The 16,288-nt window shown below is 41.5% G+C and overlaps 1 protein-coding gene across 1 annotated transcript; it reads right to left on the minus strand.

The window, feature by feature from the left end:
* Window positions 1-590: 590 nt before the first annotated feature.
* Window positions 591-10,507, minus strand: LOC117507370 (actin-related protein 2/3 complex subunit 4). Its single transcript, XM_034167214.1, has 6 exons — window positions 10,356-10,507; window positions 9,680-9,798; window positions 4,378-4,489; window positions 2,974-3,069; window positions 1,035-1,205; window positions 591-906 (listed from the first exon to the last, which is right to left on the minus strand). The coding sequence occupies exons 1-6, from the start codon at window positions 10,356-10,358 to the stop codon at window positions 901-903; spliced, it is 507 nt and encodes a 168-aa protein (XP_034023105.1). The 5' UTR covers window positions 10,359-10,507; the 3' UTR covers window positions 591-900.
* Window positions 10,508-16,288: the final 5,781 nt, after the last annotated feature.

Genomic DNA, 16,288 nt, shown 5'->3' on the forward strand with positions numbered 1-16,288 from the left:
ACTTGAGTCAATGTATCATCATAATCGCATGTGAACTCGCTAAATCAACGCCATCCATATCCTCGTTAGCCATTGTTTACATGCGCTGTGAGACGCCGGGACACTGCTGGCGCTGCGGTGCATTCTGGGAAGCGCAAGGGGCCGCCAGAAGGATTATGGCACTTTAAAGTACGGAATTAACTAAAGGCTGTAGTCTAAAGTGCAGTCCTTTTGGTTAGGTTGTATTGTCATAATGAATAAATACTGCACACACTCGATTGTTCCACATACTCAAACCTACAACACTACTTCCCCTTCTCAACAGCCAAAACAACACTGTGGCTTAAGAGCTGACTTTAAGAAAAGCAGAACAGATGTATTTATAGGTGCAGACAAATGACAAATACAGAAGTTACAGCACGGCCGAATGATTCAAATAAGAATAATTTAAAAAAGAAGGTATAAACAACTTTTTATTTTCTTTCAGCATTTTCATACTTTTGGGGGCTTCATCTCTGACAGGAGGATTATCGTGTAACTAAATGCCACAAACACACACACCATACATTCCTCAAACTTAATCTGGAGACAAATTTGCACAAACAAACACACCTACACAAAATACAGAGCGTGTTTACAGCAACGCATTCTCAATGCCCCTGTATCCACGGCTATCAAATTAATATTTTAAGGACCCGCCTTTGTTGGGGATTTGTTCTAGGCAGAAAAATTAAACTGGGAAATATTTCATTATATACAGTCGCTGATATTCATGCATACAGGGAAATGCTCAAGACAGGTGCAGATGCCGTCACGTTATCTCCTTCCTGATTGGCTGTATGCACCTACACGTCCCCACTGTTGTGCCGATTGGTCCTTTACGCGTTTGGCAGCTTGTGAGGAACCATGGGACAACACTCATCAGAACTGTGGAGAAGATGCATCCATGTATCACATCAATCAATAGACATCAACAGTCAAGTTTATCAGGTAAGATTATTATACATGTATGTACTGCAAATCTGAACTATGAAAACACAGAAGACCTTTCTTACATTCTTGAGGAACTCCTCAGCAACAATACGAGCCCTGGCATTGACAGACAGCTTCATCTCGCTGATCTCCTTGTCAATCTCCTCCATGAAGTGGATGACAAAATCCACCAGCTTGTGTTTATACATTTGTTCTGTGTGGAAGTTGGTAATCAAAAAGCTAATATCATATCCCTGAAACAGTTTAAAAAAGGGGGGGGGGGGGACAGATCAATGTGTAAGAAATCACTTGTTTAATAGTATTTAATGGACAAATACGCTTTATTTGTACAGCAACATCCAAACAATTGTAAGAGTACTTTCAGCAAAAGACATTAAGAACAAACTTTTCAAATCATACAAACAACAATAAATGTGAGGCTGCAATTATACTCAGCCGTGTGTATGCATAACGCTGCATGGGCTACTAAGCGCGCGCACAGGGCGCACTGGACAGCTTCACTCAAAGTTTGCTGGCAATGGACAGTGCAGTCCCTCAGATGGAGAGCCTTTCCAGGGAACTTTCTTTTTCCTGTTTGCCCACTTCAGGAGCACAACGTAACTCTAGACACCATGATGGTTTTGATTATCACATGGACTTAATTTTTTCTTTTGGGTGAGAGGATTTTAACCTCAGGCAGGGGTCTCAGCTTCACGTCCACGTTGCGAACACTTGTGGACCACTGTTGGAGGTGAGATTCATGTTTATTAATGGTGTAACGGCCTGGCACAACAATTCCATGTCATATCTCCTACAGAGTTAGAAGGTGATCATTTACAGCGTGAGAGCCTGAGAGCTCCGAGCCTGACACGTGTAATGAAGCGTTACTACGCACAACAGAGAGCTGCCCGTGTTATATACAGTTATGATGGCGATGATAGTTCACATTATTTAAGTTGCCCATGGGAATAAATAGACAAATATCTGTACTGTAAGTCTATTGTGAATATAACGACCTGTTCAGATTTGCGGTGGCGTGCAGTAGCGCATGGAACTTTTGGTTTGATAGCTGCTATTCACATTCACTCTACACAATAATTCATAATTATTATCATGATGAAGCGTGTCACATACATTTCAACAGTTCCTTTGCGCTTCGGGGGTGGGTGGGTGGACATTATTATACATGGCACATGTAGGTCATACCAGCAGGCTTTGCAAGGCCAGATTTATCTCGAGGTGCTCTCATATGCGCTCAAATCGTTTCGGATACTGTTTTGCCACCATCGGAATATGTAAATTGCGGTCAGATGGTGCTCAGACTGCACATGGACCGCCGTCGGATTGGTGTTCCATCTCGAGAGAGTTTTGAACATATGCATCACACTCGGGGCCGCTGGTGGATTCTGACCAACTGTGTCGACCTCTGCAGATGGCTGTCAGGTTTTGGAACTGAATTCCAACACTTTTCGGATGGGCGCTGATTCATAATTCTGACGCCCATTCTACGTGATTCCGGCTATGTGTGATGGGGGAGGGTAGTCCCAACTGGTGGGGTGAAATCATTGTAATGACACTGACCTGCTTTGCATGTTAATTAGGTCACTGGGTCAGTGAATGCAAAAATCATATTCTGTCTCAGACTACGTTAATTGAGCATGGCACACACACAAAAAAATACAATAGACTCCAAACCACCTACTGACCGTAATATTTACAGTTACAAACTTATGTCTGTAACTGTAAATATTACCTTACACACCATGTAAATATTAGTGAATACAAATAATCAGTTATTTATCCATCCAAGTGTGCTGTGACAACCAGGTATCACTAGCAAGAACAGTAATCTTCTTTAATGAGCTATATTGTAACATTAAGTTTTCCAATCCGAATTTACAAACAGATTATTTTTTAAAGCCAGCTTTTCATTACCTTCAAGATTTAGGAATAGTAAATGTGTATAAAACATTCACAAATTACTGTCCATCATCAAGCACCCCCACCCCATCAGTCTCTGACCTCTACTGGTTTCCTTCTCAGAATGAAGAAGTTCTCAGCTCTCATCATCATGAAGCGCATGAACTTGTGGCAAAGGATCTTCTCGATCTCATCAGCCTGCAGTCAGTGAGAGATCCTTCACAATTACACAATGAACACTAAGCTGTGAAAATATGTATTAAAAGACAAATAGCTTCTAGTCAACAAACAGGTTGAACTACAGTGCCGCACTCATACAGCGCAAACCTCCGCCAATACTAGTTTCCACTTCCTCAAAATTTTACCTTGGAAAAAAAAATTAAGGTCAAAGTGCTGTTAGAAGTGACTTAACATACTCGTAAGTTAAATGAAATCTGATGAAATGTCAGGGCTATGTATTTAGCTCATGGCCTCAAAAAGTTTATTGTGGTGTTGTCAGGTTTTTTTTTCCCCCTCATCACTCATTTTCAACCACTTTTCTGGGTTCGGGTCACAGGGGCAACAGCTCCAGCAGGGGACCCCAGACTTCCCTTTCCTGGGCCACATTGACCACCTCTGACTGGGGGATCCCGAGGCGTTTCCTGGGTCAGTGTGGAGATATAATCTCTCCACCTAGTCCTGGGTCTTCCCCAGGGTCTCCTCCCAGATGGACATGCCTTGAACACCTCCCTAGGGAGGCGCCCAGGAGACATCCTTACCAGATGCCCGAACCACCTCAGCTGGCTGCTTTCAACACCAAGGAGCAGCAACTCTACTCCGAGCTCCCCACCCTATCTCTAAGGGAGACACCAGCTGCCCTCTTGAGGAAGCCCATTTCGGCCGCTTGTACCCGTGATCTAGTTCTTTCAATCATGACCCAACCCTCATGACCATGGGTGAGAGTAGGAATGAAGATTGACCAGTAGATCAAGAGCTTCACCTTTTGGCTCAGCTCCCTTTTCATCACAATAGTAGAGTTTTGGTTTCTAAATTTGTTTTCAGATAGTTTTCACAGAACATTGGTTATCTTTGCTATGCACAATTTGTCATTGCTTTTTGGCACTTGGTTTGCAACTGATGTAAGATAGAAAAACAGCCATAAAATTGGAACCTCCGTCCAGAAAAATGAGTGTGACTGAGGCACTTTTGATTGCGATATAATGCAAAATGTACACCAAATGGGCCTTTCAATATTAAATTCAAATGTCTACAAAATCCACAATCCGGATCCAACTTTGTCAGATGATAGTGAGTGCCAGTCTGCACCTTACTTGCAAACAGAGTGACTGGGGCACATTTGATTAAGATATAATGTAAAATATACTTTAAATGGAGCTTTCAATGTTTAACTTAAATGTCCACAAAGTGTGTAATCTGGATCAGACTGTCAGTCAATAAGTACACCATCTTACATAATGCTCTCAAATATGAAAGAAATTTGAATTATGAATTTACTGTTTAAATGACCTGTTTGACAGCAATGCTGACTCTGACTGAGTTGATGGATCCCTCAATGAGAACCTTCTCCTTGTCATTGCGGCTGATCACCACAGGCTGAAGTAACAGCTCCTTACTGCTCCTGTAAGCACAGCGCAACACATTCAATGCTTAATAAAGTGAGAGAAGAAAAAAAAAAAATACCACGACTTCTACAGTGTACCGATATGTGCTACTGTACACTGATGAGACTTTGCACTATTTTACAACTTATAACATTACACCTCAAAATTAAAATGACCCCACAAGGCTAATAGCAGTTCATCACTAATCAACTTAAAATACACTTCAAAAATAGCATGTATGCCATTCCATATTAAGTGGACCAAATGTCATCAATTTTACACTGAAAATGCTCATTTCTTTATAAAACTAAAAAGGTTTTTTGAAGACAGACTTGCTACTCTTGGTCAATTTAACAGTGAGCCACCTTTGTCACCCTTACATTAGATACAATGTAAACATCAAGCCATTTAAGTCAAACCCGATTATCTGCCAAACAAAATATATTTTCTTACTATTGTAAACTTGCAGATTCAGATTTTAGTTTCAGGAGACTGAACCCACGTGTCTCTGAACTCTGGTGACATGACTGCTGTGAGAACAGCCACATCAGATGAAGTCACAAATATCAAGGTGAACTGTACACATTTGTGGTCTACAGCATCCCTAGGTTCAACACTGCGATACCCTTGCAGTTGATCATCCTTTTGATTTCCAAAGAGGGACAAGAAGTTGTCTATTTTCCCCCCAGTTTGATGGATTTATACCGTTCTCCTACATGGAAGCAAAGATTGTTTGCAATAGTAAAGAAAACAGCATTTCCAACCACATGGAGAGGCTCAATTCCAATATGACAAATGCCCTTACTCACCATCAGCTGTCTGACCACCCCTTTGTGGTCTCACTGAGATTCTGCAGTTCACAGTTGATGGCAGAAGACCAACACAAGGAGGCGTTTATTAGAGGAATCATTCAGTGGGTGAATCACCATCTGTGATCCAACGACCCTCCACCAACAAACAGAGGAACTGAAGCACTCTGTTCCTCCAAATGATTTAATCTCAGTTATGGTGAGTGAGGGCATGGTTCTGACAGATGACACAGCTGTACTGTCCCACTGGGACTGAGCTACTAGGAGCAGCTGTATCATGTTGATCATCCTGCCAGGATATTAGACACTCCCAGTGCCAAGGTTCTAGAATTTCCACCAAGCTGTACACCACCACTCCTCTCTTTGACATTCAGAGTGCCCTCAGATGATCTACCTCATCTCGTGGACACTGCTGATTCCCTTGTAATCCCTGGCAACCTTTAGAATATTATCTCAAAAGAACTCACATTCTTTTGTCATTTCTTGTGCCTACTCTGCAAACTCTTGGGAAACAGTCCGATCAAAGAATGAAGCTGTTTGATTCACCAGGTGAGATGGTCAAAGAGGAGAACGGGATGGAGCCACCCAATTAAATTTTAAAGGTCTCCATAAAATGCAGCAATGCATGGCACCGGCACATGCCCCCAGACCTGTCTGTTAAATGATGCTTTGAAACAGTTTTAATATTTGTATGTTTGACTATCTGTTCATGTTCATTATCAACTGCTCCAGCATTTACTGTACATATTATTTACCTGCCACAACAACATAAAACTGATTTATTTCTGATTTCTTTTATTGCGTACTTTGTACAATACTACGTAAATGTAAACAACTCTGTCATTTGATCACTTGATGTTGCACATTCAAATTATTTTCCATTTCCATTCTTCTATAAAGAGAGATTAATGCAGAGTAATGCCCACCCTGCAGATCTTACATACATCAATTAGAGGGGTTTAGCCAAAATTTCAATTCATATGATAGCGTCAGCTGACTGCCTGGATAGTTGCTGTCTAGGAACCAAAGCCCCCCAATTCACCTTCATGCAGTGAATTTTTTTAAAGTAATGAATGAATGAATAATACTTATTCAAATTACACTTTAAAAGGTGAAAGAACAAATGTAAAAGATATAATTTAATTAATTAATTGATTTAGTTTACAATACACCAATGTTTCCCCAACAGCATTTATAAAATACAATCAGACATCTCCAGAAAAAAAAAAAAAGAAAAAAAAAAAAAAAGAGGATGAGCGTGGCTGATGCAACAAGACTCTGGGGTGGTGCTGAACATGCACAAAATTTCATGATAGAACATGAATTTGAGGAAACATGCTGACACCAAACAGTACAGTCCAGAGTCCTGACCATATTTCAGTGAAATAAAATAAAAATAGAATACAATAATTTGCAAACCCTCTTCAACCTATATTTAATTGAATACACCACAAAGGGAAGATATTTAATGTTCAAACTGATAGACTTTATTGTTTTGTGCAAATATTTGCTCATTTTGAAATAGATGCCTGCAACACATTTCAAAAAAGCTGGGACAGTGGCAACAAAAGACTGGGAAAGTTGATGAATGCTCAGAGAACACCTGTTTGGAACATTCCACAGGTGAACAGGTTAATTGGAAACAGGTGAGTGTCATGATTGGGTATAAAAGGAGCATCCCCAAAAGTCTCAGTCATTCACAAGCAAAGATGGGGCAAGGATCACCACTTTGTGAACAACTGCGTGAAAAAAAAAAAAAAAAAAATAGTCCAACAGTTTAAGTATAATGTTAAGAATAATGTTTCTCAACGTTCAATAGCAAGGAGTCTACAAGGCCGAAAACCAACATTGAATGCCTGTGACCTTTGATCCCTCAGGCGGCACTGCATTAAAACCCAACATCATTGTGAAAAGGATCTCACCGCATGGGCTCAGCAACACTTCAGAAAACCATTCTCAGTTAAAGTGTCCCTGCCACGCTATGATGTTTTTACATATTCTTGAAGAATAAAAAAAAAAAAAAAAAAGCTTTTTCCACATGTTGTCTTTGTTTTTTTAACCATAAAATTACACTGAACAAGTATTTAGACGTTTCGTTACCCATCTGAGAATTTGAATTTTCCGCCTCCGAGTTGACCTACTTTTTCGCTGCGACAGATGTGACGTCATTCAAGTAGCTGTGTCACAGCACCGCTCTGTTTACCAACACGGCAGACACGGAAAGTGAAGGCATAGTGAGCAATTATAACAAAGATTTAAGTGACATATCGATTGTTTTTGATGAAGATGAGAAGTTTCTGATGAAGATATTAACGGCGTAAATAATGAGCGGCTCCAAACTGTGTATGTTCCAGCCGAACGCGACAGAAAGAGGATGAAGCGCAGCTGTCAGCTGACAACAACAGCGTTGAGGAGGACGATATAAGCTGCTGAATGGTTTGTTCACGCCACCTTTTCTTATAAATGATCATTTATTCCTGGCACGGTGTGTTTGTGTATGAAAAAATTATTTGAGCAGCACAGCGTGCTTAAATTCAGGTGTTTATTCTAAAATCACTGAAAATAAAGTTTCTGTACATTCTGTATATATTTAATCGTTTATAAGTCAGTTTCTTGTGATTGCTAATTCTTCACTTTTTATTCAAAGCAAATGATTGCAAAAACTTATCTGAAAAGCTGTAGACCCAAATGGGATGGGGGAAAAGATTTCTAAATAAAAGAAAATTTTACTTCTATATCTGTTGTCAAATTTTATCAGGCATGATATTGTAGAAAAATGTTTATGCTAAATGGAGACTTACCTGTCTAAAATACACATACAGAACATCTGTAATCAAATTGTATCACATCTAATCTACTTTGAATGAACATAAATCTGAACAAAAAACAGGCTGTTCAGTTTACATGCATATGTATATTTGGAAAACACAAAAATGTCAATGTTCTGTTTTTTTCAGGTGCTCACACAGTTTGTCGCTACATCTACAAGTGCAAGTTAAAATGCTACCATACAAAACGAAAGCCATACATCAACAACATCCAGAAACACCGCTGCCTTCTCTGGGCCTGAGCTCATTTGAAATGGACAGATGTAAAGTTGGAAAGTGTGCTGTGGTCTGATGAGTCCACATTTCAAATTGTTTTTGGAAATCATGGACATCGTGTCCTCCGGACAAAAGAGGAAAAAGACAATCCAGATTGTTACCAGCACAAAGTTCAAAAGCCAGCATCTGTGATGGTATGGGGTGTGTTAGTGCCCATGGCATGGGCAACTTACACATATGTGATGGCACCATCAATGCTGAAAGGTACATCCAGGTTTTGGAGCAACACATGCTGCAAACCAAGCAACGTCTTTTTCAGGGATGTCCCTGCTTATTTCAGCAAGACAATGCCAAGCCACATTCTGCACGTGTTACAACAGCGTGGCTTCGTAGTAAAAGAGTGCGGGTACTAGACTGGCCTGCCTGCAGTCCAGACCTGTCGCCCATTGACAATGTGTGGCGCATTATGAAGCGCAAAATATGACAACGGAGACCCTGGACTGTTGAACAACTGAAGTCGTACATCAAGCAAGAATGGGAAAGAATTCCACCTACAAAGCTTCAACAATTAGTGCCCTCAGTTCCCAAATGCTTACTGAGTGTTGTTTGAAGGAAAGGTGATGTAACACAGCGGTAAACATATATACAAACATAAACATAAAAGCACTCCATAGAGGAAAGATTATATTCTTCATATTTGGCTACAGTTACAGCAGCCATAACCCTAAATCTTGGGCTATGCTTATGGCAGACAGCGCAATTGATGTTCTATGACTCAGTGCTTGTTGCCAACTACTAATTAGTATAGTGGTAATTATGTACGCCTGTTATTTGGGAGACTGGGGTTCGATTCTCCAACAGGGAGAACAAGACATTTTGTTTTTTTCCCCATTCCATTCATAATCAACCAGCATTTCTTATACGAGTTATTCTTTTGGTTCATGCATGTCTGGAAGACTGAATTATTTGGGCTATTAGAGTTAAGGTTAGCGTTTAGGATGTACCATCACAGCCATAATTAAACCCACCAACATATACTTAAGGTTACCATGATATCCATGGCCGATATCCTTTGTGAATATAACTTAGACAAAGTATTTTAATGATCTCAGTGTATTTGACAGCTGCAAACAGACTGCTATGAGCACCTGCAGGCCAGCTGAATAGTCTTGTCTATGCTTGTCATTTTCTCTCTCTCTCTTTCTCTCTCTCATAGATTACCATATGCAAGTTTACACAAGTCCCAGCCTGTTACATAGCAGTCGGCTATCTTTAAACAGCTGAAACTCAGAAGAAAAAAAGGAAGCAAAGCCTAGGAGAGTACCTAGTCCAACTTGGTGCAGTTTAGACATACCTGACCTCCACCTCTGGCTTGTTGTGACGTTCGACCACCTGAGAGGAAAAGTTTTCCAGACACAGTGCTGCTTGCAAGGTGGCCCTTACCGCATTTAAATATGGACGCAGAGTCGCTGTCTGCAGAGAAGACCAAGAACATCAGCGTATAAGATGCTACAGGAAGAATCTGTCATTTAGATCAGGGCTCAGACTGATCAGTAATCACACAAAGCTTATAGACGCCCAAAATTTTTACCCACTTTATTTTGAAAACAGGCAGATTGGTGGAGACTTAACAGAAGGCATTTTTTCGTTTGCTTTGTAATTTCTACTAAACTGATGCAGGACAACTATTCACAAACCTTTTGAGAAACAATGACATTTGCTTACATTATACGTGATTACGATGTTTTCAATTTCACGAGGCTTTTTTTTTTAAACTCACAATACGTTTATTAAAGCAAAGACTTTCACGGTTTTTAACCATCTCATCGGTCCCATTTAGATAACTAGTTGCCAAACTGGTCGAGTTTATGAAGGATGCCCATCTTCACTCATTTCACTACAACCAACCACGCTAACCTAGTTAGCTAACACGGCCTCGGCTAGAAAAAAACTAGAAAATATCGATATATTAATAAAAATAAAACAAAAACCACACACTTCATAAAAGACAGCTAAAGTAAGGCTCTTACCATTTTCGCTGTTGAGACGGAAGCCGTTCTGCCACGCCTGAAACTCCTCTTCCGTAAATTCGACACAGAGGCGAGTGTAGATAGGGTGCGCTTGTTTTTAAACTTAGCGCTTTTGGAGGAAGCCAGTGCTCCTTTTAATGTATTACTGCTCCGCCCGGGTGAGAAGCATGGTCAATAAAAGAAGTGCACCCTCAGATACGTCCATTTCGCTCTGTGAGCAGAAAGGTAATTCTCCGCCGGTGTATGTTTGTGTTAAACACGTTTTTTTTTTAAGTAACACTTGCAGTGATAGTAAATAAATAAATACATAAATAAATAGAGCGTTAGAGATAAAATGAAATTGATCATACACATTGATTGCCAAAGTGACATCTAGTGGCCATATGGATAAACACCAAGAGCCAGCATTTCATTGTGGTCCGACTTATTTCAGTGCTCCTGAGTACATGATTAGTCAATTTCGACTGATGTATAATGGTCACCACACTAGAAATAGTTTGTCATACGAGGTTCTCCATGTTAAAAGCTCAGGTTTTAAATCTTTTAAATACACTGGTGTTAATTTGTGGAACAATTTACCTAGCAACATTAAACAGGCCCCCTCTAAAAATGTATTTAAAAAACAGGTCAAAATTTTTCTTATGTCACAGATTTTGTCAAAAAAATCATTAAAAAATGTATTTTATTAATTTGTGCATACTTGTAGTAATTTTTAAGTAACTTCTGTTTTTATCTTTGTTGTTTGTTTTTCTGTGTTGTCATGGGGACAGCGATAGAAGTAAGTGTGCTTTTTGTATATTGTCATTGTTATATCATGTATTATATAACGGCTGAGTGGATCCTTTTAATCTGATTGGTGCTTTGTATGTCACATGACATGATTATTCGTCCCATTTACGCTGCATTGCATTTAGAGTGCAGTTTGGTTTCATTTGGTTCCTCGGCTTCGCCTCGTTGAATGGTATGTTCCAGCATTCACCTCATGAAATATTCGTACCATTGAATTCATGAACATTCATTATTTGTATATTGTCCCCGGTGTTCACAGACATCCTCAACACCTCACTGGAGACATGCCAGGGAGGTCCCCCCACTAAAAATTGGTCCACCCTGACTTCACTGCGCATGCGTCATTTACGACCACAGCAGTTCGTCTGAGACTAAGTCTCTACACCCAAAGCGATCAAAGGGAATAATGTGATTATTAACCATCAGATGACAAGTTAAAACCTAGTTTTAAGCAGAAACGAGACAGTTTTAGGCAGAAATGAGGCGATAATTGGTGAGTCACGACTGCGCTCTGATTGCTTCCTCCGTCTTTTATTATGAAATAATGCTGAATTTATGTGGAAATGATTGTTATAAGCTTCAGATATCTGTCGCTGAGATAGATGATGACTGAAGTGCAGTTTTAAGCAGAAACGAGGTGATAATCAGTGAACCGGTGATGCTATGAAATGATGCATGCGCAGTGAAGACAGGGTGGACCGATTTTTAGGGGGGACCGTTTAGTTGGCAGCACTGGCATGCTTCAAGGCCTCCACCATCATCCCCGTTCCCCCCAAAATAAGAACTTCAGGACTTAATAACTACAGACCCGTCGCCCTGACCTCTGTGGTGACGAAGACCTTCGAGCGTCTTGTCCTCACACACCTCAAGGCCATCTCTGACCCTCACCTGGATCCCCTGCAGTTTGCCTACAGAGCCAACACCTGGGGATCACCAACACCCAGTACCTCAAGTGGGAGCTGAATGCTAGCTCTCTCATCAAGAGAGCACAACAGAGGATGTACTTTCTGTGGCAGCTGAGGAAGTTCAACCTGCCAAAAACAATTATGGTGAACTTCTACACAAATTCCTTGTATGTGAGAACTTACTTGGTAATAAATTTGATTCTGATTCTGCCAAATCAATCAAAACCTGGTGGAACATTATAGCCACATGCGATACAATCGAAAAACAGCATCAAAGTGACAGAAAAGAACAAAACAAAACCAACCACACACTCAAGGCAGCACGGCCCGGGCAACTGCTAGCAACACCCCCAAAAGCAGCTGTCCCTGCCTCATAACTCAGTCCTAATACACCAAGATATTTGTCAGCAGCCATTAGTGATAACTGTTATTCACAGTTTGACTGTTTGTTTGTGCAGAACAGTTCATCAGCCATAAACAGGATAACATCTGATTTCTCCACAAGAAGAGTGTCCTCCTTAAAGTCCTGAACACTCGTCAAGTTCACTATATTCAGGCACAAGCTATCATTGGAACTATGTTTGTTTAAAAAAAAAAAAAAAATGCATATGACAGCCAACCGAAAATGGATGATGCCATTTTCCAGGAAGCCACCATGTCTGCCATCTTGGATTTGTAAAAATGGTTGGTCGCTTATATTCCTACTTGTATGACCTAGCATCATAATTCCTGTGGCTAAAAACACATTTTCAGGGCCAAGTGATCCAATGGTGCTAATTACTAAAAATCTCTATATGGGTAAAGTGACAAATAAAAATCCAAGATGGCCACCCATAAATGTGACTTGCCCACATTTTTGTACGCTCCCCTGTACATCTTTGTTTGTTCCCACAAACTGCAGCCACATGGCCAAACTACTGGCAGTTACAACACCTCAGTGAAGATTGGTTGTAAAGTTGGACAGTGCTGCTCAGGTAATCAGTGCCTTTATTTGGCAACCTCAACATCATCTCAGACGTACTGTAAACCACTGTAGCTTCTTTAACATTTTCCTTTAACTTATCCTTGTGGGACAGTTATAACTATACTCAACAAAAATATAAACGCAACACTTTTGGTTTTGCTCCCATTTTGTATGAGATGAACTCAAAGATCTAAAACTATTTCCACATACACAATATCACCATTTCCCTCAAATATTGTTCACAAACCAGTCTAAATCTGTGATAGTGAGCACTTCTCCTTTGCTGAGATAATCCATCCCACCTCACAGGTGTGCCATATCAAGATGCTGATTAGACACCATGATTAGTGCACAGGTGTGCCTTAGACTGTCCACAATAAAAGGCCACTCTGAAAGGTGCAGTTTTGTTTTATTGGGGGGGGGGGGGGATACCAGTCAGTATCTGGTGTGACCACCATTTGCCTCATGCAGTGCAACACATCTCCTTCGCATAGAGTTGATCAGGTTGTCAATTGTGGCCTGTGGAATGTTGGTCCACTCCTCTTCAATGGCTGTGCGAAGTTGCTGGATATTGGCAGGAACTGGTACACGCTGTCGTATACGCCGGTCCAGAGCATCCCAAACATGCTCAATGGGTGACATGTCCGGTGAGTATGCCGGCCATGCAAGAACTGAGACATTTTCAGCTTCCAAGAATTGTGTACAGATCCTTGCAACATGGGGCCGTGCATTATCCTGCTGCAACATCAGGTGATGTTCTTGGATGTATGGCACAACAGTGGGCCTCAGGATCTCGTCACGGTATCTCTGTGCATTCAAAATGCCATCAATAAAATGCACCTGTGTTCTTCATCCATAACAGACGCCTGCCCGTACCATAACCCCACTGCCACCATAGGCCACTTGATCCACAACATTGACATCAGAAAACCACTCACCCACATGACGCCACACACGCTGTCTGCCATCTGCCCTGGACAGTGTGAACCGGGATTCATCCGTGAAGAGAACACCTCTCCAACATGCCAAACGCCAGCGAATGTGAGCATTTGCCCACTCAAGTCGGTTACGACGACGAACTGGAGTCAGGTCGAGACCCCGATGAGGACGACGAGCATGCAGATGAGCTTCCCTGAGACGGTTTATGACAGTTTGTGCAGAAATTCTTTGGTTATGCAAACCGATTGTTTCAGCAGCTGTCCGAGTGGCTGGTCTCAGACGATCTTGGAGGTGAACATGCTGGATGTGGAGGTCCTGGGCTATTGTGGTTACACGTGGTCTGCGGTTGTGAGGCTGGTTTGATGTACTGCCAAATTCTCTGAAACGCCTTTGGAGACGGCTTATGGTAGAGAAATAAACATTCAATACACGAGCAACAGCTCTGGTTGACATTCCCGCTGTCAGCATGCCAATTGCACGCTCCCTCAAATCTTGCGACATCTGTGGCATTGTGCTATGTGATAAAACTGCACCTTTCAGAGTGGCCTTTTATTGTGGGCAGTCTAAGGCACACCTGTGCACTAATCATGGTGTCTAATCAGCATCTACTGCAGTCCAGGGTCAGGGGTCTTCAATTGGTTCAGAATGCTGCTGCCAGACTTTTGACACGGAGCAGAAAGTTTGACCACATTACGCCAATCTTGGCGTCCCTGCACTGGCTTCCTGTTTCTGCAAGATCGGATTTTAAAGTATTGATTTTAGTTTATAAAATTGTTCATGGACTTGCACCTCCCTAGCTGGCTGACTTGATAAGCCCCTATGTACCAGCTCGGGCCCTGCGTTCTCAGGGTGCAGGACGTCTGTGTGTTCCCAGGGTGAATAAGAAGTCTGCCGGTCACAGAGCTTTCTCCTATTGTGCCCCAGCTCTGTGGAACGATCTGCCGGCACACATTCGGCAGTCGGACACTGTGGAGACTTTTAAATCACGTTTAAAGACTCATTTATTTTCCCTGTTTTATCATTAGTGTTATGATGTGTTTTTAATCTTGTACTTTTTTACTGCTGTTTTTTTTCTTATGGTTGTTTTTATTGTGTTTTAAACTTTTAACTGTTTTTATGTTGTGAAGCGCCTTGAGACGATATTGTCGTGAATTGGCGCTATATAAATTAATAAATTTGAATTTGAATCTTGATATGGCACACCTGTGAGGTGGGATGGATTATCTCAGCAAAGGAGAAGTGCTCACTATCACAGATTTAGACTGGTTTGTGAACAATATTTGAGGGAAATGGTGATATTGTGTATGTGGAAAAAGTTTTAGATCTTTGAGTTCATCTCATACAAAATGGGAGCAAAACCAAAAGTGTTGCATTTATATTTTTGTTGAGTGTATTATCTCAACACTTTCTGCGAGTGGAAAAGAACACTCCACATGTTTTCCCATGACTTTGATGAGTTTGAGAGCTTTTTGCACATCTAGTTCATCTCGGCAGACAACCAGCAAATCACAATATCACCAATCTTACTGAAAAAGTTAGCAAGCTTAACGAGGTTGCACGACAAAGGATGTCATGAGTCCCCCATACTCCTGCCAGTGTAGTGCACAACTCAGATTAGTCTCGGTGTAACCCAAAGACATATGTCGTCTCTCCATAGATTTATCATTGTAGGCAAAATCAACCAGACAAGCATTGCAGTACTGACCAAAATCCATGTCTCCGTCTAATCATCATTTTCCTACTCAGGGGTTAGCCCGACAACCAGCCCGGCTATGAATTGGGCCGGATACTGGTCTCTGTCTTGAGTGAGATTTCCCACTCCTAAACGACCAATAGGAGAGCAGCACTCGTGCAACACCAAAATGAGGCCAATATCAGCATCTCGGCCGCCAACCAATCACAGGTTAGGAGAGAAAGGCCACTATCTGGCCCAATCACTGAACTCTACACAGTGGGCCCAATTCAGGGCTGGTTAGCGCGACACCCGGCCCTAATTGTGCCAGATACTGGCCTCTCTTTCCAAACCTGTGATTGGTTGGCAGCCGAGACGCTGACATCAGCCCATGCATCAGCCTCACATTGATGTGCAATGAGCGCTGCTCTCCTATTGGTTGTTTAGGAAAGGGAAATCCAGCGCTGCTCTCCTATTGGTCATTTAGGAGTGGGAAATCTCACTCCAAAATGGAGGCCAGTATCGGCCCAAATCATAGCTGGGCCAGTCGTTGGGCTACTCAGGGGTGTGTTACAAGTGAAAGGCAAGAATGTGTCCAACCACTGTGGAAAGGTTGGAACCATGGAGTTGAATTCAGCTCCATGGTTGGAACAGACAGACCAAC

Source organism: Thalassophryne amazonica, chromosome 3 (genome assembly GCF_902500255.1).
Source record: "Thalassophryne amazonica chromosome 3, fThaAma1.1, whole genome shotgun sequence".
Classification (NCBI taxonomy): domain Eukaryota; kingdom Metazoa; phylum Chordata; class Actinopteri; order Batrachoidiformes; family Batrachoididae; genus Thalassophryne; species Thalassophryne amazonica.

Bases quoted from the DNA above. Each gene is read 5' to 3' on its own strand.
- LOC117507370 (XM_034167214.1), bottom strand. The intron at 3,070-4,377 runs GTCATTTAAACA...CACTGACTGCAG, and splicing joins TCAGCATTGCTGTCAAACAG to GCTGATGAGATCGAGAAGAT. The intron at 1,206-2,973 runs GTCAGAGACTGA...AAACTGTTTCAG, and splicing joins TGAGAAGGAAACCAGTAGAG to GGATATGATATTAGCTTTTT.